This window comes from Bombina bombina, chromosome 2 (genome assembly GCF_027579735.1).
Source record: "Bombina bombina isolate aBomBom1 chromosome 2, aBomBom1.pri, whole genome shotgun sequence".
Taxonomy (NCBI): Eukaryota; Metazoa; Chordata; class Amphibia; order Anura; family Bombinatoridae; genus Bombina; species Bombina bombina.
Genome location: NC_069500.1, coordinates 100,493,978 through 100,521,621, shown reverse-complemented (window position 1 = coordinate 100,521,621; position 27,644 = coordinate 100,493,978). Strand labels below are relative to the sequence as shown.

The 27,644-nt window shown below is 37.2% G+C and overlaps 1 protein-coding gene across 1 annotated transcript in view; it reads left to right on the top strand.

The window, feature by feature from the left end:
* AGXT2 (alanine--glyoxylate aminotransferase 2) overlaps window positions 1-27,644 on the top strand; it is a 113,682-nt gene that overhangs the window by 10,025 nt on the left and 76,013 nt on the right. The window contains exons 2-4 of the mRNA XM_053701200.1: window positions 4,109-4,182; window positions 11,949-12,133; window positions 27,245-27,368. Of these exons, the coding sequence (XP_053557175.1) occupies window positions 4,109-4,182; window positions 11,949-12,133; window positions 27,245-27,368 (383 nt within the window). The remainder of the gene's footprint in view (window positions 1-4,108; window positions 4,183-11,948; window positions 12,134-27,244; window positions 27,369-27,644) is intronic.

The window sequence follows — 27,644 nt, the reverse complement described above, 5'->3', positions numbered from 1 at the left end:
GTGAGTTAATGGCAGATTAGGAGTTAATAGTTTTATTAGTTATTGCGATGGGAGTTGGTGGTTGACAGATATTGATAGATATTGCGCATGCGTTAGGTGTTAGTTAATATTTTCAGGGAGTTACGGTGCTCACATACTTAGCGCAAGATAAAACGAGAAAAGAAGGCGCCTTCTTTTCTCGTTTTATCTTTGGTACTATAGGAGTGCATCCCAACCACTTCCAGAAGTAGCAGCCTGCCACCGATGACAGTGTGATCTGTCACAACATCGTATTCATCTCTATAGAGGAGGAAACATTATAGTCTGAGGACTCATCATCTTGCATGAACTGATAAGTGGACTTTCACACCACAATTAATATTGTTTGCATGATTGTTTGCATCTTTTCTATATTGCCTTATTTTGCATGTATATAGATGTGATTGGCACGTATATAGATAAAGCGATTGGCTATATACATATTGATATTGTGTTAATATAATGTATTTATTTTTTTAAGATATTACAACCACTAGAGTGGGGGGCAACCATTTCACTCTATCCGGCAACTAATTTTGGCCTTATTCTAACTTACTAGATCTGTTAATTTAGATCTAGAACACTCACATGTAGATTTTGCACAATACTTTTAGCACATTTATTATATGCACATCCATTAGGCGCATCCAATTGATATTTTGCTATATCATTTGTATTTATACTTAGCACAAGGCTTGCTGTGCCTGCCTATGTATGGAGTAAAATGTCTCCGTTTTCGCTGCGTAAATCCTTGCGCTGAATATGTGATACTGATTTGTGACGCGGTTCTATGTTAGTTTATGGGAGTAAAAATTGCAGTCACCTTGTGAAATATACATCCAACATTTATATGAGGCATCGTATATGTGATAGCAAAACCGATAAAAACTGGCGTCGTCGGATTTTACGGACAACGCCGCATATGTAATCTTGCCCATAGTGTATAATATCCCTTTAAATGGAAACTGATGGATCCCAATATGAACTCAATATGTTCTCCTATCTAGCTGTCCTTATAGTTTGCTAGTGCAGTTTCCCTAACTTGACAAAACACCACAATTAAATCTTCTAGTGCTTTAACTCATGACAACCTCTGTATATGTCTCTGCCAGGGAGGCATTTTTGCAATACATTTAGATGTGTAGCTCATTCAAAAGTGTCTAATGAGCAGCTGTGATGCAGATTTGACAAGGAGAAGATGCCACTCCTCTGAATCTCCCCATTCCCAAGTTATAGACAACTTTCCCACGTGATTCCTCCATACACGTCCTAGAGGCAAAGGTTGGGGAGGACTTTAGCAGATGCCAAGGTAAAATCATTAATCATATGCAAATCATATGCAAATATTGCAAACGTTTTGTCCATTAACACTAGTAATTTAGTTTTGATTAACAGAAATTGCCCAAAGAGAGAATTGACTATGCACTTCAGTTCTTATCACATAGAAAAAAAAATATATATATAATAGTTACATTTAGTTTTTTGGATTCTTTCTCAATATTTTGCTGCTGATTTTTATTGCAATACTCATTTAATATAGTGATGCACATTTTAATGTTTTTTCATAAACTCTGTATATTCTTTCAAATTTGATACAGTTAATACAAAATGGTTTTGAATCTACATTTAAAAATAATGCCCTTTCAATACAAATACACTAAATAATCATTAATTGTCCATGAACAGTAGAATATTTTATTAATGTCTAAAACAGTTTGGAATTTAAAGAGACTCAATGCTAAATCGTATATAAATGTATATATATATATATATATATATATATATATATATATATATATACATGATTGTCTCACTGGGCAAGGTCCTAGAAAACCACAGGCACTGATTGGAATAAGTAGCACTTGCTTTCCTATCAATATAGCTTGTGCACAAGTGTCACCTGTGCACTCAGTCACCTGGGGGCATATAAAAAATCCAGATAAAGAGGATGCAGTTATAAGTGACAGTAATATACAGAGATGGTACAGTTCTAGCAAACTATTGACCTTTATGTCACTTTAACCCATAGAATGTTTGCAAAAGAACAAGGCAAGAGGGCAATGACTGTAAGTTTGAACTTAAAGATAAGAATTAGATGTACCATTGACAGGTTAATAAAAGGGAAACCTCAATTTTAGTTTTTTTGTTGTTGTTTTGCTTTTGTCTCTATAATGAAACTATTTGATATTTACAAAGTAATGTTGTTGTTCTGTTAGTTTAACAGTCATTAGCAAGTGTTTCCAAGAGAAATGTTTATGCTGTTAGTGACAGTTTTGTGAAAATATATTGCAAGCGCACAGGTAAACACAAATGCAGTTAATGAATATAGGTAGATTTCATGCATTAAAATGATCCTATAGTCAGTCATGTTTTAATATATCTTGATATTGATGATCCAGTTTCTAGGGTGTGTGACAGATTATACTCTCAAAAGAGTTTCAGGATGCAGGAAAGCTTGTCCTGGATATTAGGTATAGCTTGATATTAAAAGTGTGTGTAGCATTGTAAAGTAGATATCAGAAGGAAGACAGCTACTAATGAGCTGATGTCTTTTTGCGTCCTTCCTAAGTTTCCAGGGCTACAATGCTTATTCTTTTTATTCGGCACAAGCTTCTGACTTAATGCTGGTTTTGCCTGAGACATGGGGCACTTGTAGGGTCAGGTATTTTAAAGGGACATTCCAGTCAAAATTTAAATGCACATAGATGAATTACATCTTTGAATAGAAACATATTTGCAATATACAAGTACTGGCAAAAATGCTTCTAATAAAAGGCATCAGTGTTTTAGTGTTAACATTTCTCTTTGCACTTTCCTGTGAACAAAGCTAGAAATTCTCAGTGCACCAGCATTTTAAATAATGCAGTTACTCATAGTGCCAGTGGGGCTTGTATCATGTCATTTAGACACCAATCAGCAAGCGCTACCCAGGTGCTAAAATATGGGCCGGCTCCTAAGTTTAGATGCCTGCTTTTTCAAAAAAGATAGCAAAAGAACAAAGAAAAAATTGATAAAAGCAGTAAATTAGAAAGTTGCTTAAAATTGCTCTGAATCATGAAAGAAAAAAAAATAGGTTTAGTATCCCTTTAATGTACTTACAATAAAAACTCCAGAGTTTACATTAATCCCATTTAAAAAGGTGACCCATTTAACTCAAGCAATCATATCCCTGAATTCTGTTTCTAGTCAGAAATGTATCTAAATCATTTTTAAATATATCTACGATATTGTCATTTACTACCTCCTTAGGTAATGAGTTCCCTAATTTGATTGCTCTTACAGTGAAAAAACGTTTACGTTGCTGGAGATTAAATCTCCTTTCCTCCAGTCTCTCTATTTTACATAAAGTTCAACTTCCATTAGGTCTATGATCTATCCATCATATTCTTCTTTATTACTTATTATGGGCCTGATTATAGAAATGTCTCTAAGCTTGCAAGATTCTCTAAAAAATCTCACCAGCACTAAGCCCCTGTGAAGTTCTCTAAAGGCAGTTTTTATATGCTAACAGTGTGTCACAAGGGATGTTCCCTGCATTTGAAAGGGTATAAAATATAAAAATTGTATTTCATGATTCAGATAGAGTGTAAGGCACGCCACCTGATAAAGCTACTTAGAGACATATTTGTAGCAGGGTTGGATTTTAGAACTCAGCAGCTTGCATTTCTAATAATTAGACATTGCTCAATTTTCAGAGCTAAATTACGTGAAAAGGGGGCAAAATCAATAACGAAAATATGTTGCAACGATGTTTAATTACACGTACACTAAACATTTTATATAAAATATATCTTAATCCTGCACTATAAACTGAAATGCCTCTCTTTTTTGTTTTGTTTTGCGTAATCCTTGACCTAACTGCCTATGCAGTCAAAAGTGTTTTAGATAACGTAGGAATATATTTCAATTTCTATTTATGTATTATGCATTTAATGTATATAATTAACTTAACCAATTAACACAAATATTTAAAAAACATATCTGCAATTAATAATTATTTTTTCATCTATTTCTACATCATATGTGCTAGAGAAGATAAAGTTTACATGTTCTGTTATAACATCTCACAATAGTTTTCTGTGTTTGTCAGTTTCTTCCAGGTATCTGTCAAACAATGAGAACCCACAAATGCCTCCCTGTGATTTTAAACCGCAAAAGTATAAGGTAAGACTGTGTCCCAGAATGTCAAACACCGCACAGAATAAATACTTTTATTTCCATGCTTCCCCATCTGTATTGTGATGTTACTTGTTCAGAAACAAGGCACAACATGGTAATATTGCTTAGATTATTCTATAATAAAATTATAACATTTATATCTCTTGTTAGTTATAAATATACCCGCCCAGGATTGTGAAAAAGAGATGAAAGGTATTGGAGGTCAAATAAACAATTAATTGTAATAAATACATTCAAAAACAGCTTCCAGGTGAGGAGTAGCCTTGAATAGAAGCGCTATGCTGCGCACAAGGCTCGCTCCGGGTCCTGGCTGGGAGGCTCCCTCTGCACTTCTGGCCAGGATGTGGTGCTGCAGCGCCGGCGCACACCAGGACATTTTCTGGCATCCCTGTAATGCTGTAGTAATGCATTGCTGCAAATGAGCCTGCCTAGGTATGCTCTTCAACAAAGGATATAACATTTTACAGACCTTCCCTGTAGCTTTCTTCTTGTCATTCTTTAAAAAAATGTCTGTAACACTCCATTAAATGAAGCCATGCAGTATTAATAGTATAGGATTGCTATTCTGACTTTTACTGTAAAGAATTTCCTGGTTCTTACTTTTAGAAAGCATCTAGGAAGTAAAAAGTGAAAAAGAATCCAATGCGCAAAAAACTCTTTATTGAAATGGAGCTTGATGCCTTCAGGCTCGCCGGAAACAGCAGCGGTCTAAAGATCGCTGCTCCATAACTGGTCTGCCTGCTCTGAGGCTGCGGACATCAATCCGCCCGGTCCTATATGATCGGGCTGACTGACACAACCAGGGCGGCATTGCACAAGCAGTTCAAAAGAACTGCTTGTGCAATGATAAATCGCTGTCGGCATTCATCGATGTCTGTCGGACATGATCTGCTGAGCGGATCATGTCGGACAGACTGATGATAAATTACCCCCATGGTGTGCATTTGTGCTTGTCATAACAGATGAGAATCTGAACAAAGTCGCAGTTACCAAGACTGTTACAGAGAATGTCTTGTGACCTTTAGAAACATTCAATACATTTTTCCCACAAGAATAATTTAATTTTTAATCTGCAACTTATCCTTTGACTATAGAACCAGCGCTACACGACTACTTCAGGACATACAGCATCTTCCTTCCTACCTTATTTTTTTTTAGCAAAAAGCTACAGTAATCCCCCTTTCTAACTCTACACTTTAGTTTTCCACTTCTTTAAATTGACATGAAACCCAAAATATTTATTTCATGATTCAGATTAAACAAACGGTTCTAAACAACTTTCCAATGTATTAATAATATCCCAATTGCTTCCTTCTCTCTGTATGCTTTGTTGAAGGAGCACCAATGCACTACTGGGAGCTAGCTAATCACATTGGGTGAGCCAATGACAAGAGGCATATATGTGAAGCCACCAATCAGCAACTAGCTCCCAGTACTGCATTGCTGTTCTTGAACTAACCTAGTTGTGTGATCCAAAACGTCTTTGTTTTTTTATTTATTTTTAAAAAAAAAGCTGTTCAAGATGCCACCTCTGTAAGGAAAAATGATCAGGATTGCAGGTGGACAAGTTTTTAAGAACCTGTCTATCTGCAATCGCCACTCGCGATACAGCATCGCTTTGCAAAATTTAGCATTATGCTTGTGCAATGCCACCCCCTGCGCTAGAACAACCAAATGCGCGAGAGCAGGGCATTTTACCGGGGCTTCCTTTACTTAAAACAATTTAGTGTGACACAGCTAAATTTGGCACAGTATCATTATTATATTATTACTACTACCATTACACTTGTATGTAAATGTTTTATATGATATTATTACTACTACTATTACACTTGTATGTAAATGTTTTATATGATACTAGTCCTAAAGCCCGTTCACACGGGTCATTTTTTGCAGTACAGCGGTCCCACCCCTTGCTCTCTCTCTCCCCCTCTCTTTTGTGCTCTCTCCCCCTCTCTTTTGTGCTCTTTTCCCCCTATCTTTTGTGCTCTCTCCCCCTCTTTTGCGCTCTCTCTCGCTCCACCCCTCCTTGCTCTCTCTCCCCCTCTCTTTTGCTATCTCTCTCCCTCCTCTCTTTTGCTCTCTCTCTCCCCCCTCTCTTTTGCTCTCTCTCCCCCTCTTTTGCGCTCTCTCCCCCTCTCTTTTGCGCTCTCTCTCCCACCTCTCTTTTGCTCTCTCTCTCCCACCTCTCTTTTGCTCTCTCTCTTCCCCTCTCTTTTGCTCTCTCTCCCCCTCTCTTTTGCGCTCTCTCCCCCCCCCTCTCTTTTACTCTCTCTCTATATCCCCCCTCTTTTTCGTTCTCTCTATCTCTTTTGCGCTCTCTCTCCCCCTCTTTGCGCTATCTCTCCACCTCTTTTGCACTCCATCTCCCCCTCTCTTTTGCGCTCTCTCTCTCCCCCCCCTTTCTTTTGCTCTCTCTCCTCCTCTTTTGTGCTCTCTCCCCCTCTTTTGCACTCTCTCCCCCTCTCTTTTGTGCTCTCTCTCACTCCATCTCTCTTTTGCTCTCTCTCTCCCCCCTCTCTTTTGCTCCCTCTCTTCCCCTCTCTTTTGCTTTCTCTTCCCCTCTCTTTTGCTCTGTCTCCCCCTCTCTTTTGCGCTCTCTCTCCCCTCTTTTTTACTCTCTCCCCCTCTCTTTTACTCTCTCTCTATCTCCCCCTCTTTTGCGTTCTCTCTCTCTCTTTTGCGCTCTCTCTCCCCCTCTCTTTTGCGCTCTCTCTCCCCCTCTTTTGCGCTCTCTCCCCCCTTTCTTTTGCTCTCTCTCCTCCTCTTTTGTGCTCTCTCCCCTTCTTTTGCACTCTCTCCCCCTCTCTTTTGTGCTCACTCCACCTCTCTTTTGCTCTCTCTCTCCACCCTCTCTATTTTGCTCCCTCTTTTCCCCTCTCTTTTGCTTTCTCTTACCCTCTCTTTTGCTCTCTCTCCCCCTCTCTTTTGCGCTCTCTCTCCCACCTCTCTTTTGCTCTCTCTCTCCCACCTCTCTTTTGCTCTCTCTCTCCCCCTCTCTTTTGCTTTCTCTTCCCCTCTCTTTTGCTCTCTTTCCCCCTCTCTTTTGCGCTCTCTCTCCCCCTCTCTATTACTCTCTCTCCCCCCTCTTTTGCGTTCTCTCTCTCTCTTTTGCGCTCTCTCTCCCCCTCTTTTGCACGCTCTCTCTCCCCCTCTCTTTAGCGCTCTCTCCTCCTCTTTTGTGCTCTCTCCCCCTCTTTTGCACTCTCTCCCCCTCTCTTTTGTGCTCTCTCTCACTCCACCTCTCTTTTGCTCTCTCCCCCCCTCTCTTTTGCTCCCTCTCTTCCCCTCTCTTTTGCTTTCTCTTCCCCTCTCTTTTGCTTTCTCTTCCCCTCTCTTTTGCTCTCTCTCCCCCTCTCTTTTGTGCTCTCTCTCTCTCTCTCTCTCTCTCCCCCCCCTCTTTTGCGTTCTCTCTCTCTCTTTTGCGCTCTCTCTCCCCCCTCTTTTGCGCTCTCTCTCCCCCTCTCTTTTGCGCTCTCTCTCTCTCCCCCTTTCTTTTGCGCTCCCGCTCCCCCCTCTCTTTTGCGCTCTCTCTCTCCCCCCTCTCTTTTGCGCTCTCTCTCCCCCCTCTCTTTTGTGCTCTCTCTCCCCCCTCTCTTTTACGCTCTCTCTCCCCCTCTCTTTTGCTCTGTCTCTCTCCCCTCTCTTTTGCTCTCTCTCCATCCCTCTCTTTTGCTCTCTCTCCCCCTCTCTATTGCTCTCTCTTCTCCCTCTCTTTTGCTCTTTCCCCTCTATTTTGCTCTCTTTCCCCCCTCTCTTTTGCTCATTCCCCTCTCTTCTGCTCTTCCCCCTCTCTTTAGCTCTTTCCTATCTCTTTTTTGTCTTCTCCTTCTTTCTCTCCCCTCTCTCTCGCGCCGACCGCGCCCGACCACCCCCCGACCATGCCCGGTCACGCCCAGCCACGCTCCCGCCCGGCCACGTTCCCGCCCGGCCACTCTTACATTCCAGCCTGTCCACTCCCACTTTCGCCGCAAACAGCATGTCAGGTAAGGCCAGATGTGTTTGTCCTCGTGCTGTCTCTACTACGCATGACAGCTTCAGACAAACACACTTGGTCTTTTATATTATAGGATTATTACTACTACTATTGCACTTGTATGTAAATGTTTTATATGATATTATTACTACTACCATTACACTTGTATGTAAATGTTTTATATGATATTATTACTACTACCATTACACTTGTAGGTAAATGTTTTATATGATATTATTACTACTACCATTACACTTGTATGTAAATGTTTTATATGATATTATTACTACTACCATTACACTTGTATGTAAATGTTTTATATGATATTATTACTACTACCATTACACTTGTATGTAAATGTTTTATATGATATTATTACTACTACCATTACACTTGTATGTAAATGTTTTATATCATATTATTACTACTACCATTACACTTATAGGTAAATGTTTTATATCATATTATTACTACTACCATTACACTTGTATGTAAATGTTTTATATCATATTATTACTACTACCATTACACTTGTATGTAAATGTTTTATATCATATTATTACTACTACCATTACACTTATAGGTAAATGTTTTATATCATATTATTACTACTACCATTACACTTGTATGTAAATGTTTTATATCATATTATTACTACTACCATTACACTTGTATGTAAATGTTTTATATCATATTATTACTACTACCATTACACTTATAGGTAAATGTTTTATATCATATTATTACTACTACCATTACACTTATAGGTAAATGTTTTATATGATATTATTACTACTACCATTAAACTTGTATGTAAATGTTTTATATGATATTATTACTACAACCATTACACTTATAGGTAAATGTTTTATATGATATTATTACTACTACCATTACACTTGTATATAAATGTTTTATATGATATTATTACTACTACCATTACACTTGTATGTAAATGTTTTATATGATATTATTACTACTACCATTACACTTGTATGTAAATGTTTTATATGATATTATTACTACTACCATTACACTTATAGGTAAATGTTTTATATCATATTATTACTACTACCATTACACTTATAGGTAAATGTTTTATATCATATTATTACTACTACCATTACACTTATAGGTAAATGTTTTATATCATATTATTACTACTACCATTAAACTTATAGGTAAATGTTTTATATGATATTATTACTACTACCATAACACTTGTATGTAAATGTTTTATATGATATTATTACTACTACCATTACACTTATAGGTAAATGTTTTATATCATATTATTACTACTACCATTACACTTATTCGTAAATGTTTTATATCATATTATTACTACTACCATTACACTTGTATGTAAATGTTTTATATGATATTATTACTACTACCATTACACTTGTATGTAAATGTTTTATATCATATTATTACTACTACCATTACACTTATAGGTAAATGTTTTATATCATATTATTACTACTACCATTACACTTGTATGTAAATGTTTTATATCATATTATTACTACTACCATTACACTTATAGGTAAATGTTTTATATCATATTATTACTACTACCATTACACTTGTAGGTAAATGTTTTATATGATATTATTACTACTACCATTACACTTGTATGTAAATGTTTTATATCATATTATTACTACTACCATTACACTTGTAGGTAAATGATTTATATCATATTATTACTACTACCATTACACTTGTATGTAAATGTTGGACAACAAGATGGGCATAATTTCTGTCAGAGCCAGGGTTTAATGTTCAGAGAGAAGTTCTACCCTCAGTAATCCATCAATTGCCACTACATTATGGCTGAGTATGCTGTACTTAATGACTAATATGTTAAAGGGACATAGAACCCAACATGTTTCTTTTATGATTCAGAGAGAACATATCATTTTAAACAACTTTCCAATTTAATTTTATTATTACATTTTCTTCATTTGTTGAAAAGCAGGGTGTAAGTTCAGGAGTGTGGACGTATCTGCAGCAGTAGTTTTGCAACATTAGCAAATCACTAGATGGCAACACTATTTCCAGTCATGTAGTACTCCAGACACGTGCACACTACCTATCTAGATATCTCTTCAACAAAGAATAACATGAGAAACAAGCAAATTTGATAATAGAAGTAAATTGAAAACTATTTTTAAAATTGTATCCTCTGTCTGAATCATGAAATAGATACTACTATAATGAATAAGATGCATAGATACTGATATAAAATTCCAGTATAAAACCGTTTAAAAACTTACTTAGAAGCTTTCAGTTTAGCTCTGTTTAAAAGGTTACTGGAACACCCACTGCAAGTGGGAAATAGCAGACCCTCCTCTCCCCCTTCCTTTGCCTATGAAAAGACCCTTTACACAAACAGAAGCAAGCTGGAGTAGGTATACGCTGGTATTCTCCTAAAACTTTGGGGCTTGGTTAGGAGTCTGAAAATCAGAGCAATGTTATTTAAAAATAAGCAAAACTATACATTTAAAAAAAAAAAAAAACTGTATGGGCTGTATAATAAGATCATCTACAAAACGTTTATGCAAAGAAAAATCTAGTGTATAATGTCCCTTTAAGTGTAGTCATGAATAAATAGTAAACTAAGGAAAGTGGCAATGTAGGCTAATGGTAACTGAACATGGTTAACTATCTAAAAGCCTGACCTTTTAGTTGGACTCCTTTTCATTAGATGCTGTTAGTTACTTACTATCTTGGATATAATTACAGCCCCAATAGTGGTTGAAAAACACAGATCTCCTTTATTATTTCTGATGGGTTTTTCTGAGGTTTTGATTGAAAATGATTGTTGTTGTCAGGCTAGTGGCAAATGTAACAAAGTCCCAACAGTAGAACCCAGGACTTGACTCACAGAAATGTTGATCCATTGGGGCATATGTATCAAGCTCCCCAGCAGTTATGAAGCAGCGGTCACAAAGACCGCTGCTCCATAACCTGTTCGTCTGCTCTGAGCAGGCGGACAGACATCGCCGGAAATCAACCCGATCAAGTACGATCGGGTTGATTGACACCTCCCTGCTGGCGGCCCATTGGCCGCGAGTCTGCAGGGGCGGCGTTACACCAGCAGCTCTCTGAGCACTAGAGATCCAATAAACAGGCAACAGGCAAAAGGAAAGTCCAAAAAACAAGCACAGTTGGCAGTAAGAATCCATATTGGTAATGGTGCACCCTGGAATGAAGTGAAGCAATAGACAACCAAGGAAATAATGTGGGTTAGCGCAAGGCTAACCCAACGTGCTGCACTGAAATCATGCAGGAGACACAGGAGTAAATAGTAACCTACACATTACTTTACTAAGGGTCCTACAAGCGCTCAGTGTGTGATCACAGGAGGTAGTGCTGTAAAGTTGTAGTGTGCTAAAAGCAACAGTGCCCACTGACATCTGTAACCTGAGGTCTTGAGATACCTTTTTTGACCATTTCTGAAGTCACAAATTAATACATCTGTTTTTAAAGCAACACTAAACTCCATTTTTAAAGGGACACTAAACGCATTGCATGCAGTGGAGGCTATCAATGAACCTAACCTAATTACAGTATGCAAAATATATAACAGGTTGTCTCAAATAGAATTTAGTGGGCCATTTAGTAAATAATAATCATCAGCAGGATCTTATAATCTACAATAAGATATAGGAATCAGTAAGGCATCTTTCTAATGGCTAAAAGCCCTTCTGGTTTTATGAAATGTAAGTATAATTACATGCCTTATTTTACTATATTTTCTCCAAAGGGTCTTCCATATGAACGTGTTACAGAGATCCGCAAGAAGCACTTATCTCCTGCACTGCTGACCATATATAAGAAACCCATACTGTTGCACCAGGGACACATGCAGTGGCTTTTTGACTCTGAAGGACGTCGCTACCTTGATCTCATTGCAGGCATAGTGACTGTTAGTGTTGGTCATTGTCACCCGTAAGTATCTGTTTAAGGTAACTTACCATTTTATTAAATGTAAGTCCATAAAGACAGAAGTGTTAAAAAAGGAAAGAAACAAAAGCATAACTGATTGTTTTATGGCTACTCATTAACCCAGGAGAAGCCTCTTTTTTGCCCAGAGTGTGTCTTTCACAGACAAGAACTGTCATGCAACATTTCAGAGTGGTTCCTCCTTAAAAAGGACAGTCCAACCCCAAAATACCAGGCAATGCCTCTAAACAAGAGACATGGAAACCCCAGATGCACATTTTCGCATCTGCATTCCTCCCAACATTTGTGGCTAGGTATTATGGACACAGGAGGTTTTGTGGGTGTGGACATGTTGGGAGGGTTGGGGCGGTTGCACTTGGATAGTGGGTGGAATTGTGGGCATGTTTGGGTGGTCTGTGGGCAGAGCTAAGGGAAATTCTGCAAACAGGGGCATATGGTTGTCTTATAGGGACAACAGGACAGAGCTAAGAAATAGGGACTGTCCCTCTCCGATAGAGACATCTGAGACATTTGCTTTTGTTGGCTTTGTCAGTGAGGTACTGCCATATCCATATATGCACATAAACCAACAGATGTTATTTGGATGTATGGCTAAGCATTTTTTTTTGGAATTCAAAACATTCAATAACCATGTTAGTTAATTTCAATCATTAAAATGTAGTCTTTGCCATACTGTTTTGCTGTTACCAATGTAGTGCAATATGGATCGTTCCATTCCTAAAAGGAAACTAATAATATACTTACAGAAACTAACTGAACAAACAAGTAAAATATACATGAATTATCAGCAGTTGCGGTGCCAGAACTTAAAATTTGGGGGATAGATTAGGATGCTATACATGCGTTTGGCGGTGCATAGCTACTCTCAGCACCCCCAAAGAACCACCACTGCATAACAGTGTAAGTTACTAGATTGTTGTGAATCTAATAAGTCTTTAGTTTTGAATAGAAGCATTTTTGCAGTATACAAATATTAACAAAAATACCTCCTGTTAAAAGCTACAGTTGTTTCAAGAGTGTACTAAAGTATGTGCCAGCATTTTAAACACAGCACTTGTTCAGAGAGTCTAAAGTTCTTGTATCATTTGGTAATGACTCAATTTGCATCACTGCTGACTTGATACAAGCCCCACTGGCTATCTGAGCAGCTGCAGTATTTAAAATGCTGGTGCACTGAGAATATCTAGCTATGTTTCACATGTATGTGCAGAGATAAATGCTAACACTTAAATAGTGTTAACTTTTACTAAAAGCATTTTTGTCAATATATGTATTTTGTAAATATGTTCCTATCTAAAGATGTAATCTATGTGCATTTCCATTTTGATCGGAATGCAATTCACACAGCTGAGCTTCTGGATTTAAATGCCATAAAAGAGGAAGCTACTTTTAAAGTTCCTGCATGTCGGAGTCTAATGGATTGGCATGGGGTACATTTGTTTCTTTTGTAGATAAAAGATTATGTAAAAAGGGAATGCTTTGCAAATGTATTGACGTTGAGATCTTTGAGAATTGGGACTACTACAATTCACAGAACCTCAGTTAAAAGTCAGTTCCGCTATGGGCCAGTGACTTGGATATGTTTGTAATTTAACACTATCCCAGCATGCTGTATAATACACAGGACATGAACAATAAAGTGAATGTAGTTGTAGAGTCCTAGTTGAAGCCAGCACAAGCAAGCAGGAACATGATCAGAATCCAAAGAATAGTCAAGAATTAGTCACAAGTCAAGCACAGTCGGGCAACAAGGTACAAAATCTGAAATCTAGGTCAGAGAAGCCAAGGCAAGAACATCTAAACCCAAGAGCAAATTTGTGATGAGCTAAAATCCTTAACCAAAACAACAAACTGGACAAAGGATACTGCATAAATAAGGTAATGCTAAATATAGCTCCAATGCACCAATAATAGATAAAGAGTTTACTCCACGCATGTGTCATCGAAACCCTTGCAGTAAAAATCAGACAGAACCCACATATTTCAATATAGGTTCACAGAGATACGTTATATCCCTATTTGCAGATGACATGCTCTTCTCTCTCACACACCCTGAAATCTCGATCTCACATCTATTAGCTGAATTCAACACCTTCCAAACCCTGACTAACTTCATAGTCAACATGTCTAAATTGGAGATATTAAACATAAACCTATCCGACCCATCCCTAGCCGCAACCAAAAAAGTCAACCCATTCACATGGTCTTCCCATTCTTTGAACTACCTAGGTGTCCAACTTACGCCCTCAACGATATATTTGACTCAAACTATATCCCCATTGAGCATACTATAATAAGAGACCTTTCATCCTGGCATTTTAAAAAGCTATCCTGGCTGGGACGTATAGACGTTAATAAGATGAACTTGTTCCCAAGAATACTTTATCTTCTCCAAACCCTCCCAGTTCCCCTACCCAAAACATATATTCCATCGAAACAAAAAGAATTTAGCAACTTTATCTGGCATAAAAAGCCACCTAGAATCAATCAACTAATAATGCAATCTCCTAAAATTCAGGGGGGTCTGAGAGTACCAAGTCTCGCAACATACCATCAGGCTATATTCCTACAGAGGATAGTGGACTGGAACATTTACTACGACTACAAACGCTGGGTCCCACTAGAACATTTGATACTGGGGAAACCACACTTAGAAAGGCTATGTTGGAGTAATCCTAACACGTTTACAAAGACCCACTTTGATAATCCTCTAGTTCAAGAGACATTTCAGATATGGGAAAAAACTGTTAACACCACACACTATATCTCATCAATCCCTTCACCACTGACTTCCCTAATAGAAAATGGAGAATTCACAATGAGACCCTATTCAACCTTCTCCACAGTAACCACCAAGAATAGGGACTTCACAGTACACTCACTGATTAAGAACGAAAACCTACTCTCACAAACCAAACTGATATCAAAAGGCCACGAATGCTTTTTTAACTGGTTTACCTACCAGCAAACCAAACACTTCATAACCTCACACAGAGGATACAAAAACATGGTCAGACCTTTAACTAAATTTGAATCCCTCTGTGTGCATACATCTCCTCTCAGACACACCCTATCTATCATCTATAAACTTTTGATACAAAGCCCTCCAGGCCATATCCCCTCATACCTACCCCAGGTGAGTGCTTACATGTTTCAGGCCACAATGAAATCTTCAATTTTCATCTACAATCTTAGAAATTAATTTTAAATTATTACACAGATGGTATCTCAACCCAAGAAAGATACATTGCCTATACCACACCCAAAGTAACAAATGCTTGCATTGCGGACATGTAAACAGCAATGCAGTGCACATGTGGGGGTGGTGTAATTCTGCCCAGAATCTCTGGAGAGCCGTAATCTCGGAGGTGGAGTCCATATTGAACACTTGATCCTTTGATATGGCTATTACACAACCCCCCCAAAACTCAGATATAAGCCACACATTAAACTATTTAATATACTGGCTAACAGAGTTAAAATTTTGATGGCCAGGAATTGGAGGAATAGAAAGACCCCATCAATAGGTATGTGGGTTAAAAAAGTATCCAAGATCATAGAGTTAGAAGAATACTATTACCTTAAACACAATAAAATCTAAACATATGCAGAATTATCACAACTCTGGGATAGCTATGTTCAGCGCATAGACAGATAGAGCCTACTCAGTGACGTGCAGTGAGGTCAGAGGCTGGTGAGGCACTAGATATGATACACCGGAGAAACACATGTACAGAGGGCCGAAAGAACCCCCAACAGGGCAGGTTTAAATGATAGCTGAACCAGTGCACAGGTGACATAATCAGGTGATGGGTGAGAGTAGGGATGGGCGAATGTGTACATTTTCGAATTTCGAATGTTACAGCGAATGTTATTACCAAAATTTGAATTATAAATCCGAATGTTGATAAGAACGAATGTTCTTAAAAATTCTGTAATTGAATGCTATTTACAGTTTTCGAATGTCACTTTCGAATTCGAATGTTTATAATTATATTGAATGTCCACATTTGAAATTTCAAATTTAACATTCTATTTAACAAATACTATTCAGAAGTTCAATAGTTCATGTGGTAGGGAGGGAATCTAGTAAATTGATACATAATAGTTACAAATATATCATTTTGAATGTTTCTATATAGAATATTGCATAATTTGAATATTACATTTAAAGAAAGCATTAGAAATACTATTACAAACATATAAATTCGAATTTTTCAAATTAGAATATTGCATAATTCGAATATTACATTTAAAAAAAAGCATTAGAAATACTATTACAAATATAAATTCGAATTTTTCATAAAGAATATTTTCGAATGTAATCATAAAATTCGAAACCGAACATTCGAAAATCAAATGTTAGAATGTTATGTATACATTTGAAATTCGTTTCGAACGAACGAATGTGTTAAAATTTGTGCTGTTTTTCGAATGTTGCGAAACATTCGCCCATCCCTATGTGAGAGCAAGTTAGTAACCACTGAGTTACTGATCAGCTGATTACTTCACCTGTGCACTGATTCAGCTATAATGAAAACCTGGCCTGTTGGGGGTACTTGAGGACCATTGTTGAGAAACACTGCACTAAAGCACCAGCTCATCGGAAATTGATTACCTGGAGAATAAAGCACACATACTCTGCTCACTGACACCCACACACACTCTGCTCACATACACACACAATTCTGTGGCACAGTGCCAGTTACTAAGCAATTAGAATGATACACAATCTCTTCTCTACTCACTACTGTATTGTAAAAATAGAAATAATTTACCATGCAAGTTTTACACAAAGAACAAGTTATCAATACTGCCAACACAGCTGCTGCAATATGGTGTTCAAGAAACGCACGTGCACATCCCACTTAGGTATGCTCTTCAACAAAGGACACCAAATGATACCAAAAGAATGAAGTACATAATAATAAAAGTAAAATAGAAAGTTTATTTATTTATTTTTTTGGTGCAATTTCTATCTGAATGATGGAAATGTAATTATGACTTTCATGTTCCTTTCAAAAACTAATTTGATTTGCTGACATGGGGCCAGTAACAGTTGATATTAATTCTCAAAATATAAATAACTAGAAAAGTCTATTAAAATAGCATGCTCTACCTCAATCATGAAAGTTTAATTTTAAATGTCTCCCTTTGACTATGTGTTTAACCAGTTACTTTACAGTGGCATTATTTCTAAAAACATTTAACTGCAATAATTACATATATTTTTTAAATGACTCATTATCTCCTTTTTATTAATATAAACCTGTATAAAAGCAGCACATATTAAAAACACAATGCAACAGCTTTCAATTGATTTGTGAATTACAAGTTAACAGCAGTCTTTAAATAAATGGAGACACAGAGAAAAATAAAAATAGATACTGCATCCTCTGACTGAACAGACATAACATATATGGGGTTTGTACCTAATTAAATCAAATAACCATGAAAAGGGAGGCTTAGCAATATTCAATGTCAAAAACTTTAATTTAAATAATGTGGACACTGAACACTTAACTTCAAACTCTGGTAACTATTTTTCTCTTGAATAGACTGATAACCAAATTGGAGGGGGCTGTATCTGGACTGTGTGACAAAGCTTCAAGCTCTGTAATTGATTTATCTTAAAACTAACAGCTACTGTTGTATACTGCATAGCGGAACTGCGTCTCCACACTTTTGTAAAACTGAATTAATTACAATAAAGCTGTTTCAAAAAAAAAAAAAAAAAGAGTTTGCTCCAAAAGCTAAAGCAATGGTCATGGGAGATGAAACCGCAGTGGAAAAAATGGTACAAGGGATGAATAAAGAAAACCAGAAAAGATCACAAAAGCATGACATTGCCCCTTTTACGAGACCCTAAAAGGGTGAGACAAGGTGATGACATGAAGAACTTTGCCAGACACCCAAGATAGGTCAGTAAAGGGGGATCCCTTCCAGTCCATCAGGTACCTAAGTATCTGTCCCATATTTTTAGAGTTCACAATTCCGGATACCTCATATACACAGGAGAGGAACAGGAACATGGACTGAGAAATGGTTACTAATGGATGGCTTTAGGAATCTTACAAAACGCACCACATTATTAACACGTTGAATAGCATGTGAAGAACTGACAAATTGGTGGCGTAGTTTGTAGGAGTGTTGATTTACATTCAGATGGCTTGTAGACAACCAAACACCTAATATGATATGGAGAGGCCTGACAATGTCTCTTTTTTACCACCACTTTTTCATTGAAAAGAAGATGGCATGAACACGCCTCAGATACATTTCTAGTGTATCAAGCATAAAACATTCAGCAGCAGGAACACCAAGAGAAGACTGATCAGAAGAAAGGAAAAGTGCGGGTGTTGATAATGCAACACAATATTGTCCCGGTATTTGAAACATTGACAGACCGACGAGAAACTGCCTTTCTGGCCTTGTTTGCCTCATTCGCCTCACAGTCCATAGGTCTATTTTCAAAGAAAAAGGGTGTGTCCTAACAGTGGGAGTGATTAGGTTTTCAAGAGCTACTAAATTCTAAATAACACTAATCACCTAATCAACACCCATATAGGCATGGGGGGGTTATGTGATTAAGGGCTACTAAATGCTAACCAACACTAATCACCTAATCAACACCCATATAAGTACGGGGGTGGTTAGGTAATTAAGCCTTACTAAATGCTAACCAACATTAATCACCTAAACAACCCGCATATAGGGGACCCTCTTCATTCAAGGTCCAAGCGCCGGGGGCCCATCTTCGCAGAAATGGAGGTGAACTACCAGATGGCCTATTCTGCCGCCTCCACTCCGCATCTTCTTTCTTCAATTCTTCATCACTCTTCTTAGAGCCCTCCTCTTCATGCAGTCTTTTCCGCACACTGAATTTCAGGCTGCATGGAACCCCTTTTATATAGGGGTACCACTTCCATATTGGCTGATTTTAATCAGCCAATCACAAGAAACTGTTTTATTTTAAATTCTATTCATCCAATAGAAATTAATTTCTCCAGGTACAGTAAATTCTTATGAAATGTAAGGATATGTAAGGATTATGAATCGCGTTGCAGTCCATTTAACTAAATGAGGCCATTCACTAAGAGTTAACTTAATGGCTAGTAATTCATTTTTGCCCACATTATATGAGAGTTCTGTTTTAGTGAATTTCCTAGAGAAAAAGGATACACAACAGTTTCAGTATTTATTTGTGAGAGACCTGCTCCAGCGTATACACCAGAGGCATCAACCTCTAGAATAAATTGATGTTCCATTATAATTATGGGTCTCCTTCAGTTTAGAAAAGGATGACAAAACTTATACTGACCAATTATTGTAGTCTGACCCAAGATGAGTGGTAAGAGGGGCACAAATAGTATTTGCAGATAAATATTCTGTAATGTTTGGCAAAACCCAGAAACCTCTGAAGAGTCTTTAAAGTAGTTGGTTGTGGCCAATCATGAATTGAAGACAATATCTCTGGGTCCAAATGGAATCCTTTATTTAGATTCTGTACCCAAGGGAGGATGGAGTCCTGATTAAATGAATTTGGCAAATAGACAATGCTTTACTAAAAGGGGCAGTAAACGCTGTGTGATTGTAATTTAAAATGGTTAATTATGAATAGTTAAATAACTTTGAAATATTATTTATTTATTTTGCCCCATTTTCTTGTAATTTAGGTTTAAATAGTATGCATTTTCCAGTCCTGAAAACTGAAAGATCACATGGCAGGTTTCACACAACTTACCATATATGTTCTTCATTTGCAGTTTGTTATCTAATAATTTCTGCTAAAGGCAAACAATGAAGAATTAGCACAATGACAGTGGCAATTTTTCTCTGGTCCTGCTTGGCTCCTTTAAATATTGTAATACGACTTGTACATGTTCTACATGTTCACTAGAAATTTTAGAGTAAATCAGAATATTGTCCAGATAAATAACATATTATTAACAAGCTTTTAGAATACTGCTGTCTTACATAGTCCATACAGCGTTACTATATTTTTGTAATGCCCAATATATGTGTTAAAAGCAGTCTGTATAATTATTTTATTTAAAGCTTGATAATCAATATTGTTGTTTTTCCATGCATGTAGTGCCTCGCACACTGGGGGGTAAACCGCCGCTCCTAGACCCTGCCGCAACTCTTATAAATGTATTAACCCCTAAACCGCCGCTCCCGGACACCGCTGCCACCTACAGTATACCTAGTAACCCCTATCCTGCCCCCCCTACACCGTCGCCCTCTATTATAAAATTATTAACCCCTATCCTGCTGATCCCGCACCTCTCCGCAACTAAATAAATAGTTTAACCCCTAAACCGCCGCTCCATGAACCCGCCGCAACCTATATTAAACCTATTAACCCCTATCCTGCCCCCCCTACACCGTCGCCACCTATAATAAATTTATTAACCCCTATCCTGCCCCCCACTACGCCGCCGCCACTGTAATAAAATTATTAACCCCTAAACCTAAGTCTAACCCTAACGCCCCCCTAACTTAAATATTAATTAAATAAATCTAAATAAATTAACTCTTATTAACTAAATGAATCCTATTTAAAACTAAATACTTACCTTTAAAATAAACCCTAATATAGCTACAATATAAATAAGAATTATATTCTAGCTATCTTAGGATTTATATTTATTTGACAGGTAACTTTCAATTTATTTTAGCTAGTTAGAATAGTTATTAAATAGTTATTAACTATTTAATAACTACCTAGCTAAAAGAAATACAAAATTACCTGTAAAATAAATCCTAACCTAAGTTACAATTAAACCTAACACTACATTATCATTACATTAATTAAATAAATTAACTACAAATAACTACAATTAAATACAATTACATAAACTAACTAAAGTACAAAAAATAAAAAAAGCTAAGTTACAAAAAATAAAAAAATAAGTTACAAACATGTTAAAAATATTACAACAATTTTAAGCTACTTACACCTAATCTAAGCCCCCTAATAAAATAACAAACCCCCCAAAATAAGAAAAATCCCTACCCTATTCTAAATTAAATAAATTTCAAAGCTCTTTTACCTTACCAGCCCTTAAAAGGGCCATTTGTGGGGGCATGCCCCAAAAAGTTCAGCTCTTTTGCATGTAAAAGAAAAATACAACCCCCCCCAACATTAAAACCCACCACCCACATACCCCTAATCTAACCCAAACCCCCCTTACAAAAACCTAACACTAATCCCCTGAAGATCATCCTACCTTGAGTCGTCTTCACTCAGCCGAGCCACCGATGGAACTGAAGAGGACATCCGGAGCGGAAGAAGTTAATCCTCCAAGCGGCGCTGAAGAAATCTTCCATCCGATGAAGTCATCATCCAGGCGGCGCTGAAGAAAAGTCTTCGATCCGGCTGATGTCATCTTCAAAGAGGCGCTGAAGATGTCTTCTATCCGGGCGAAGTCATCTTCCAAGCCGGGACTTGAATCTTCCTTCCGCCGACGCGGAACCACCTTCTTCACCGACGGACTACGACGAATGACGGCTCCTTTAAGGGACGTCATCCAAGATGGCGTCCCCTCAATTCCGATTGGCTGATAGGATTCTATCAGCCAATCGGAATTAAGGTAGGAAAATCTGATTGGCTGATGGAATCAGCCAATCAGATTCAAGTTCAATCCGATTGGCTGATCCAATCAGCCAATCAGATTGAGCTCGCATTCTATTGGCTGATCGCAACAGCCAATAGAATGCGAGCTCAATCCGATTGGCTGATTCCATCAGCCAATCAGATTTTTCCTACCTTAATTCCGATTGGCTGATAGAATTCAAGACCCGGCTTGGAAGATGACTTCGCCCGGATAGAAGACCTCTTCAGCGCCGCCTGGATTATGACTTCATCGGATGGAAGATTTCTTCAGCTCCGCTTGGAGGATTAACTTCTTCCGCTCCGGATGTCCTCTTCAGTTCCATCGGTGGCTCGGCTGAGTGAAGACGACTCAAGGTAGGATGATCTTCAGGGGATTAGTGTTAGGTTTTTGTAAGGGGGGTTTGGGTTAGATTAGGGGTATGTGGGTGGTGGGTTTTAATGTTGGGGGGGGGTTGTATTTTTCTTTTACAGGCAAAAGAGCTGAACTTTTTGGGGCATGCCCCCACAAATGGCCCTTTTAAGGGCTGGTAAGGTAAAAGAGCTTTGCAATTTATTTAATTTAGAATCGGGTAGTGATTTTTCTTATTTTGGGGGGTTTGTTATTTTATTAGGGGGCTTAGATTAGGTGTAAGTAGCTTAAAATTGTTGTAATATTTTTAACATGTTTGTAACTTATTTTTTTATTTTTTGTACTTTAGTTAGTTTATGTAATTGTATTTAATTGTAGTTATTTGTAGGTAGTTTATTTAATTAATTTAATGATAGTGTAGTGTTAGGTTTAATTGTAACTTAGGTTAGGATTTATTTTACAGGTAAGTATTTATTTTTAAATAGGAATAATTTATTAAAGTATAGTGTAGTGTTAGGTTTAATTGCCGGTCTCGAGCCTTTGATAACTAAGGCGAATCAGCCTCGCCACAAATACGATGCGGAATTCCAGCGTATTTGAGGTTGACGGCTTGATAACTAGGCCCCACTGTCACTAGCACAACCCCTTAACCTATGACTAACAGATTCATCAGTGTTTAATCAAGCTAGGGAACATGGAATAATTATATCCTAGTGCTTTTTCTGTTGATAAATTTAGACATTATTCTTTAGTTTTGTACATATAGGCGGCTCTACCATTAAGCCAAATAAGTGGTCGCCTAAGGCCTCACTTAGACAGAGACCTTACAGTGTGTCTCTATCTTCATATAGGGATTTTTTTTATGTGCAGCATGTGCATAGCATGTCTGTTAGTAAAAAAAAAAAACACTGTTGGATAGGTGACATAGAAGCATAGTAAGTGCCTGTGAACTCTTTTAAAATGCAGTGCTGCAAAATGAGAGTATTTGCTGAGGGGCTATATTGCACACCCTCCTATCCTGCATGTCCAAATGCCACCTCTGTTGTCTCCTTAGTGTCTCAAAACATGAGTACCATGCAGGGCAGTTATGGTGCACAGTGTGAATCGCACACAGTGAGTAGACATGTAGGTGTGATGGGGGGGGGGGGGAGTAGAGATTAGTGTGATCAAGTGAAGAACCTGAGGATGTGATAATTAGCCACACACTCCATAAAGAGACGCAAGGAGCATGGGTTAGCCTGTTTGAGGGAGGATAATCCTGTCCGTAATGCTGATAATGATTAAAAAAATAAAATAAAACAAACATCTGCCATGTCTGCAATGTCCTTCATTTATTAGCTACATTCTCTTTCTGCACCATCCCCTTCTCTCTCTCTTTTTCACCTCCATCACTTTGCCTTCCCTTTGTCTACCCTTTTCCTTTTTTCTCTCTTCCCCTCCCTTCTCACACTTTCTATTCACTAGCTCTCTGTTTCTCTATTTGCTCTGTTTCTCCCCACTCTCCTTTCTTCTCTTCAATCTTTATTTTCATGCTTTCCCTTATCTCTGCCCATATCTATGCTATAAACACTCTCTCCACTTTCTTTTCTGTCTCTATCTCTCCACTCTCTCTGTCCTCTCTCCATTCTTTCTTATCTTGCTCTCTCCTTTTCTCTATATACTCTTCTCTCTCTATACTTTCTCTTCTTCTCTCCTTCTCCAGCTCCCTTTTCACTCTCTCCCGTCTGCCCCCACTCTCTTCTTCATCCAACAGTATACACAATAGTTAGTACAGCAACTCAAGAGTGTAGTGCAGGGTCCTGCCAAGTACCCCCTATTCCAACGATAAATATAGATTTGTCCACAGCACTGTGTCTTTCAAAGATGCTTTATTCTCTGTACATTACAGGTATACAAACAGCGACGTTTCGAGTGTTGCCACTCTTACTCATGCTAGTTACAAAGTATCAACTTGCAACAATTTAAAACCCTCAGTTTGGCGCCAACCACTCTGTTAAGTGGATCTGCTGCCCTCTACTGTCAATTTGTGATTAACACATAAAAAACATTTCTAATTACATGGTAATATGTAACTAAAACTTAAACTTAATGTTTGCTAACTAAAGATGAATTTGGTGCAATAAAAACTCTGAAGAATAAATCTAATGAGGTGACAATTAAAAAAGCAGATAAGGGCGGGGCAACAGTGGTGCTAGACAAAATGTATTATATAAATGAAATATTAAGTCAGCTTGAGGATAAGGATACTTATGTAAAGATCAATTATAATCCAGTGAGCAAAATACAGAAAGAGGTTGAAATAATCCTAAATAAAGCATTTTAAAATAAATTAATTGATAAAAAGTTGAAAGACTATTTATTTAATAAGGAACCTAAGAATTCTATCTTCTACACTGTACCGAAGGTACATAAAGATCTAGCTAGACCACCAGGGAGGCCCATAGTCTCAAGTGTCAATTCAGCTTTAACAAATATCTCCACATTTTTAGATAAGATTTTACAGCCTGAGGTAAGGCAGATATCCTCATACCTTAAAGATACAGGAGATTTCCTAAATAAGGCCAAAGATCTGTATTTTGAATCTGAAAAATTCCTACTATATATATTGGATGTAAAAAGCCTTTACACGGCTATTAAGCATGAAACAGGGATAGGAATAATCAAAAAGGTGTGTAAATTGAATAAGAAATGCTCTGTTTTGCAGGTAGAATTTATAGAAGAATTATTGAGGCTTATCCTCTATTGGAATCACTTCATGTTCCAGGATGACTGGTATATTCAAGTTAAAGGTACAGCAATGGGGACCAACGTTGTCCCATCATATGCCAACCTATTCATGAATGAAATAGAGGAGAGAATAGTCTATGAAAATGATAAATTTAGAAAATATGGCGCCACCTGGTGGCGGTTCATAGATGATGTGTTTGGCATATGGTGGGGCAGCGTTGAGTCCCTATTGGAATTTGTGAAAGAAATTAATGGGGCAGTCCAAGGACTATAATTTACAGTAGAGTGGAGTGAGGAGACAGTAACCTTCCTAGATACAAGAGTAATTAAAGAACTAACTAACTTTTGATATCTATAGCAAGGAGACAGATAGGAACACATTATTAAATTATAAAAGCTTCCATCCTAAAGGGTTATTGAACTCACTACCGAAGAGTCAACTTCTAAGAGTGGACAGAATAGTCACTAATCCAGAAACTAAAGAGATTAGACTAAGAGAGATGCAGCAAAAATTCCTAGATAGAGGATATCCTAGGAAGATTGTAGATAAACACATAGATAAAGTAAGGTCAAAGGAACAAAGTTTGGTCAAAAGAAAAACAGATGATAAATTGGTTTTGGTCACTCAGTACAGCTCAGTAAGTGAGGAAGTAAAACGTATTGTAAATAGACACTGGCATGTGTTGAGCGAATGCAATAAAGATATAGAAATATTTAAAAATCCACCATTAATGGCATACAAAAGAGTAAGAAATCTGAGAGATCAACTAATGAACACAGATGTAGGCTCAAAGAAACGAGAGACACAGGCATTTATTGGTAATAAAAGTAGAGGATCTTTCCCATGCCTGGGCTGCATGAGCTGACACTCTATTATAAAAGGAAAATATTTCTATCACCCAAGAAATGGGAAAAAATATGAGGTAAGAGATTATTACACATGTGAGTCTAAGTATGTAATCTATCTCATAAAATGTTCCTGTTCTCTGATCTACATGGGGAAACTACCCGTATGATCAGAGACAGGATATGTCAGCATCGCTCAAACATAAGGTGCAAGAATACTGAAGCCCCTGTGTCCCATCATTTTCTAAAATGTGGCCACCAGATAAGCCAATTAAGGTGGCAAGTGATTGATAATGTGGGCCCACAGATAAATGGGAGTGATAGGGAAAATATATTAAAACAAAAGGAAATGGTTTGGATTTTTGAAATGGGAAGTATGGAGCCATATGGGCTAAATAGAGATTTTGATTGGTCAATTTTTTTGTAAAAATTTCCCTTACAATATGATTTGAAACATTCTTTACCAATGATAGTACAACATTCTTTACTATTTATAGTATAACTCTTCACTAACTATAGTGTAATTCTTTACTGTTATAGTATAACTTTGTGAAATTACTGTTTAAAGTATAACCGTGTGAGAAATCGTTTAAAAATATTTACTGTTTAAAACTTAAAATATGATCCTGCATAATTGTGAAATGTAAGAACAGATAACATGAAAGAAATAATCTGTGTTTAAGCAAACATTAAGTTTAAGTTTTAGTTACATATTACCATGTAATTAGAAATGTTTTTTATGTGTTAAACACAAATTGACAGTAAAGGGCAGCAGATCCACCTAACAGAGTGGTTGGCGCCAAACTGAGGGTTTTAAATTGTTGCAAGTTGATACTTTGTAACTAGCATGAGTAAGAGTGGCAACACTCGAAACGTCGCTGTTTGTATACCTGTAATGTACAGAGAATAAAGCATCTTTGAAAGACACAGTGCTGTGGACAAATCTATACCCACTCTCTTCTTCTATATTCATTCTCATTTCTCTCTCTATCAGTCTCATCACTGTCTTTTCCACTTTCTATCTTTGTACACTTTTCATTCTCTCCTCCTTTATTTTTCTCTCTCTACTCTCTCTACTCCATTTTCTTTCTCCTCCCTTTTTTATTTCACTCTTCAATTTCTCTCCACTCTTCGATTCTAGCTTTCATATTTTGTTTCTCTCTTTACTCTCTTCTTTCTCTCCTATAACATTTGCCTCTATTTTATTTCACTCTTTCTCTATCTGTCCATTCTCTCTCTCCCTTCTTTTTTCTATTCTTTTTCCTCTCTCTTCATTATCCTTCTTTCCCCAATCGTTCCTCACCACTTGCTACCTCCTTTCTTTACCCTCTATATTCACTCTTCATTTCCTCTCCATAATTTTTCAGTCTACTCTTTAAGTTAAATCCAAAGCAATTGATATTCTGATTCATTTGGTTCATTTTTGCATTTTGTTTTGTGTCGAGGGGCCTCAATAACTCACGAGTCGCCTCTGTTTGTACATGGGAACATTGTTTCTTCCAAAAACCTGATTTACTTCCTGGACATTGTACTTAACTTTATTATTTTATTGCAGGAAAGTAACAGAAGCAGCTCAGAAACAGCTGAGTCATCTTTGGCACACAAGTAATATCTACTTTAATTCTCCTATTCATGAATACGCTGAGAAATTAACCGCTCTATTCCCTGGAAAACTAAAGGTATAATAATGTATTGTATTAAATCAGAACTGATATCAGTTTAACAGGAAAAGGGCTTTAACGTAGAGATACATACTTATAGGTGTCTAAATATCTATGTTTATATGTGTATTTATAGACATATACACATATAAACACATGTATTTACAGACATATATACATATAAACAAATGTATTTACAGACATACACATATAAACAAATGTATTTACAGACATATACACATATAAACACATGTATTTACAGACATATACACATATAAACAAATGTATTTACAG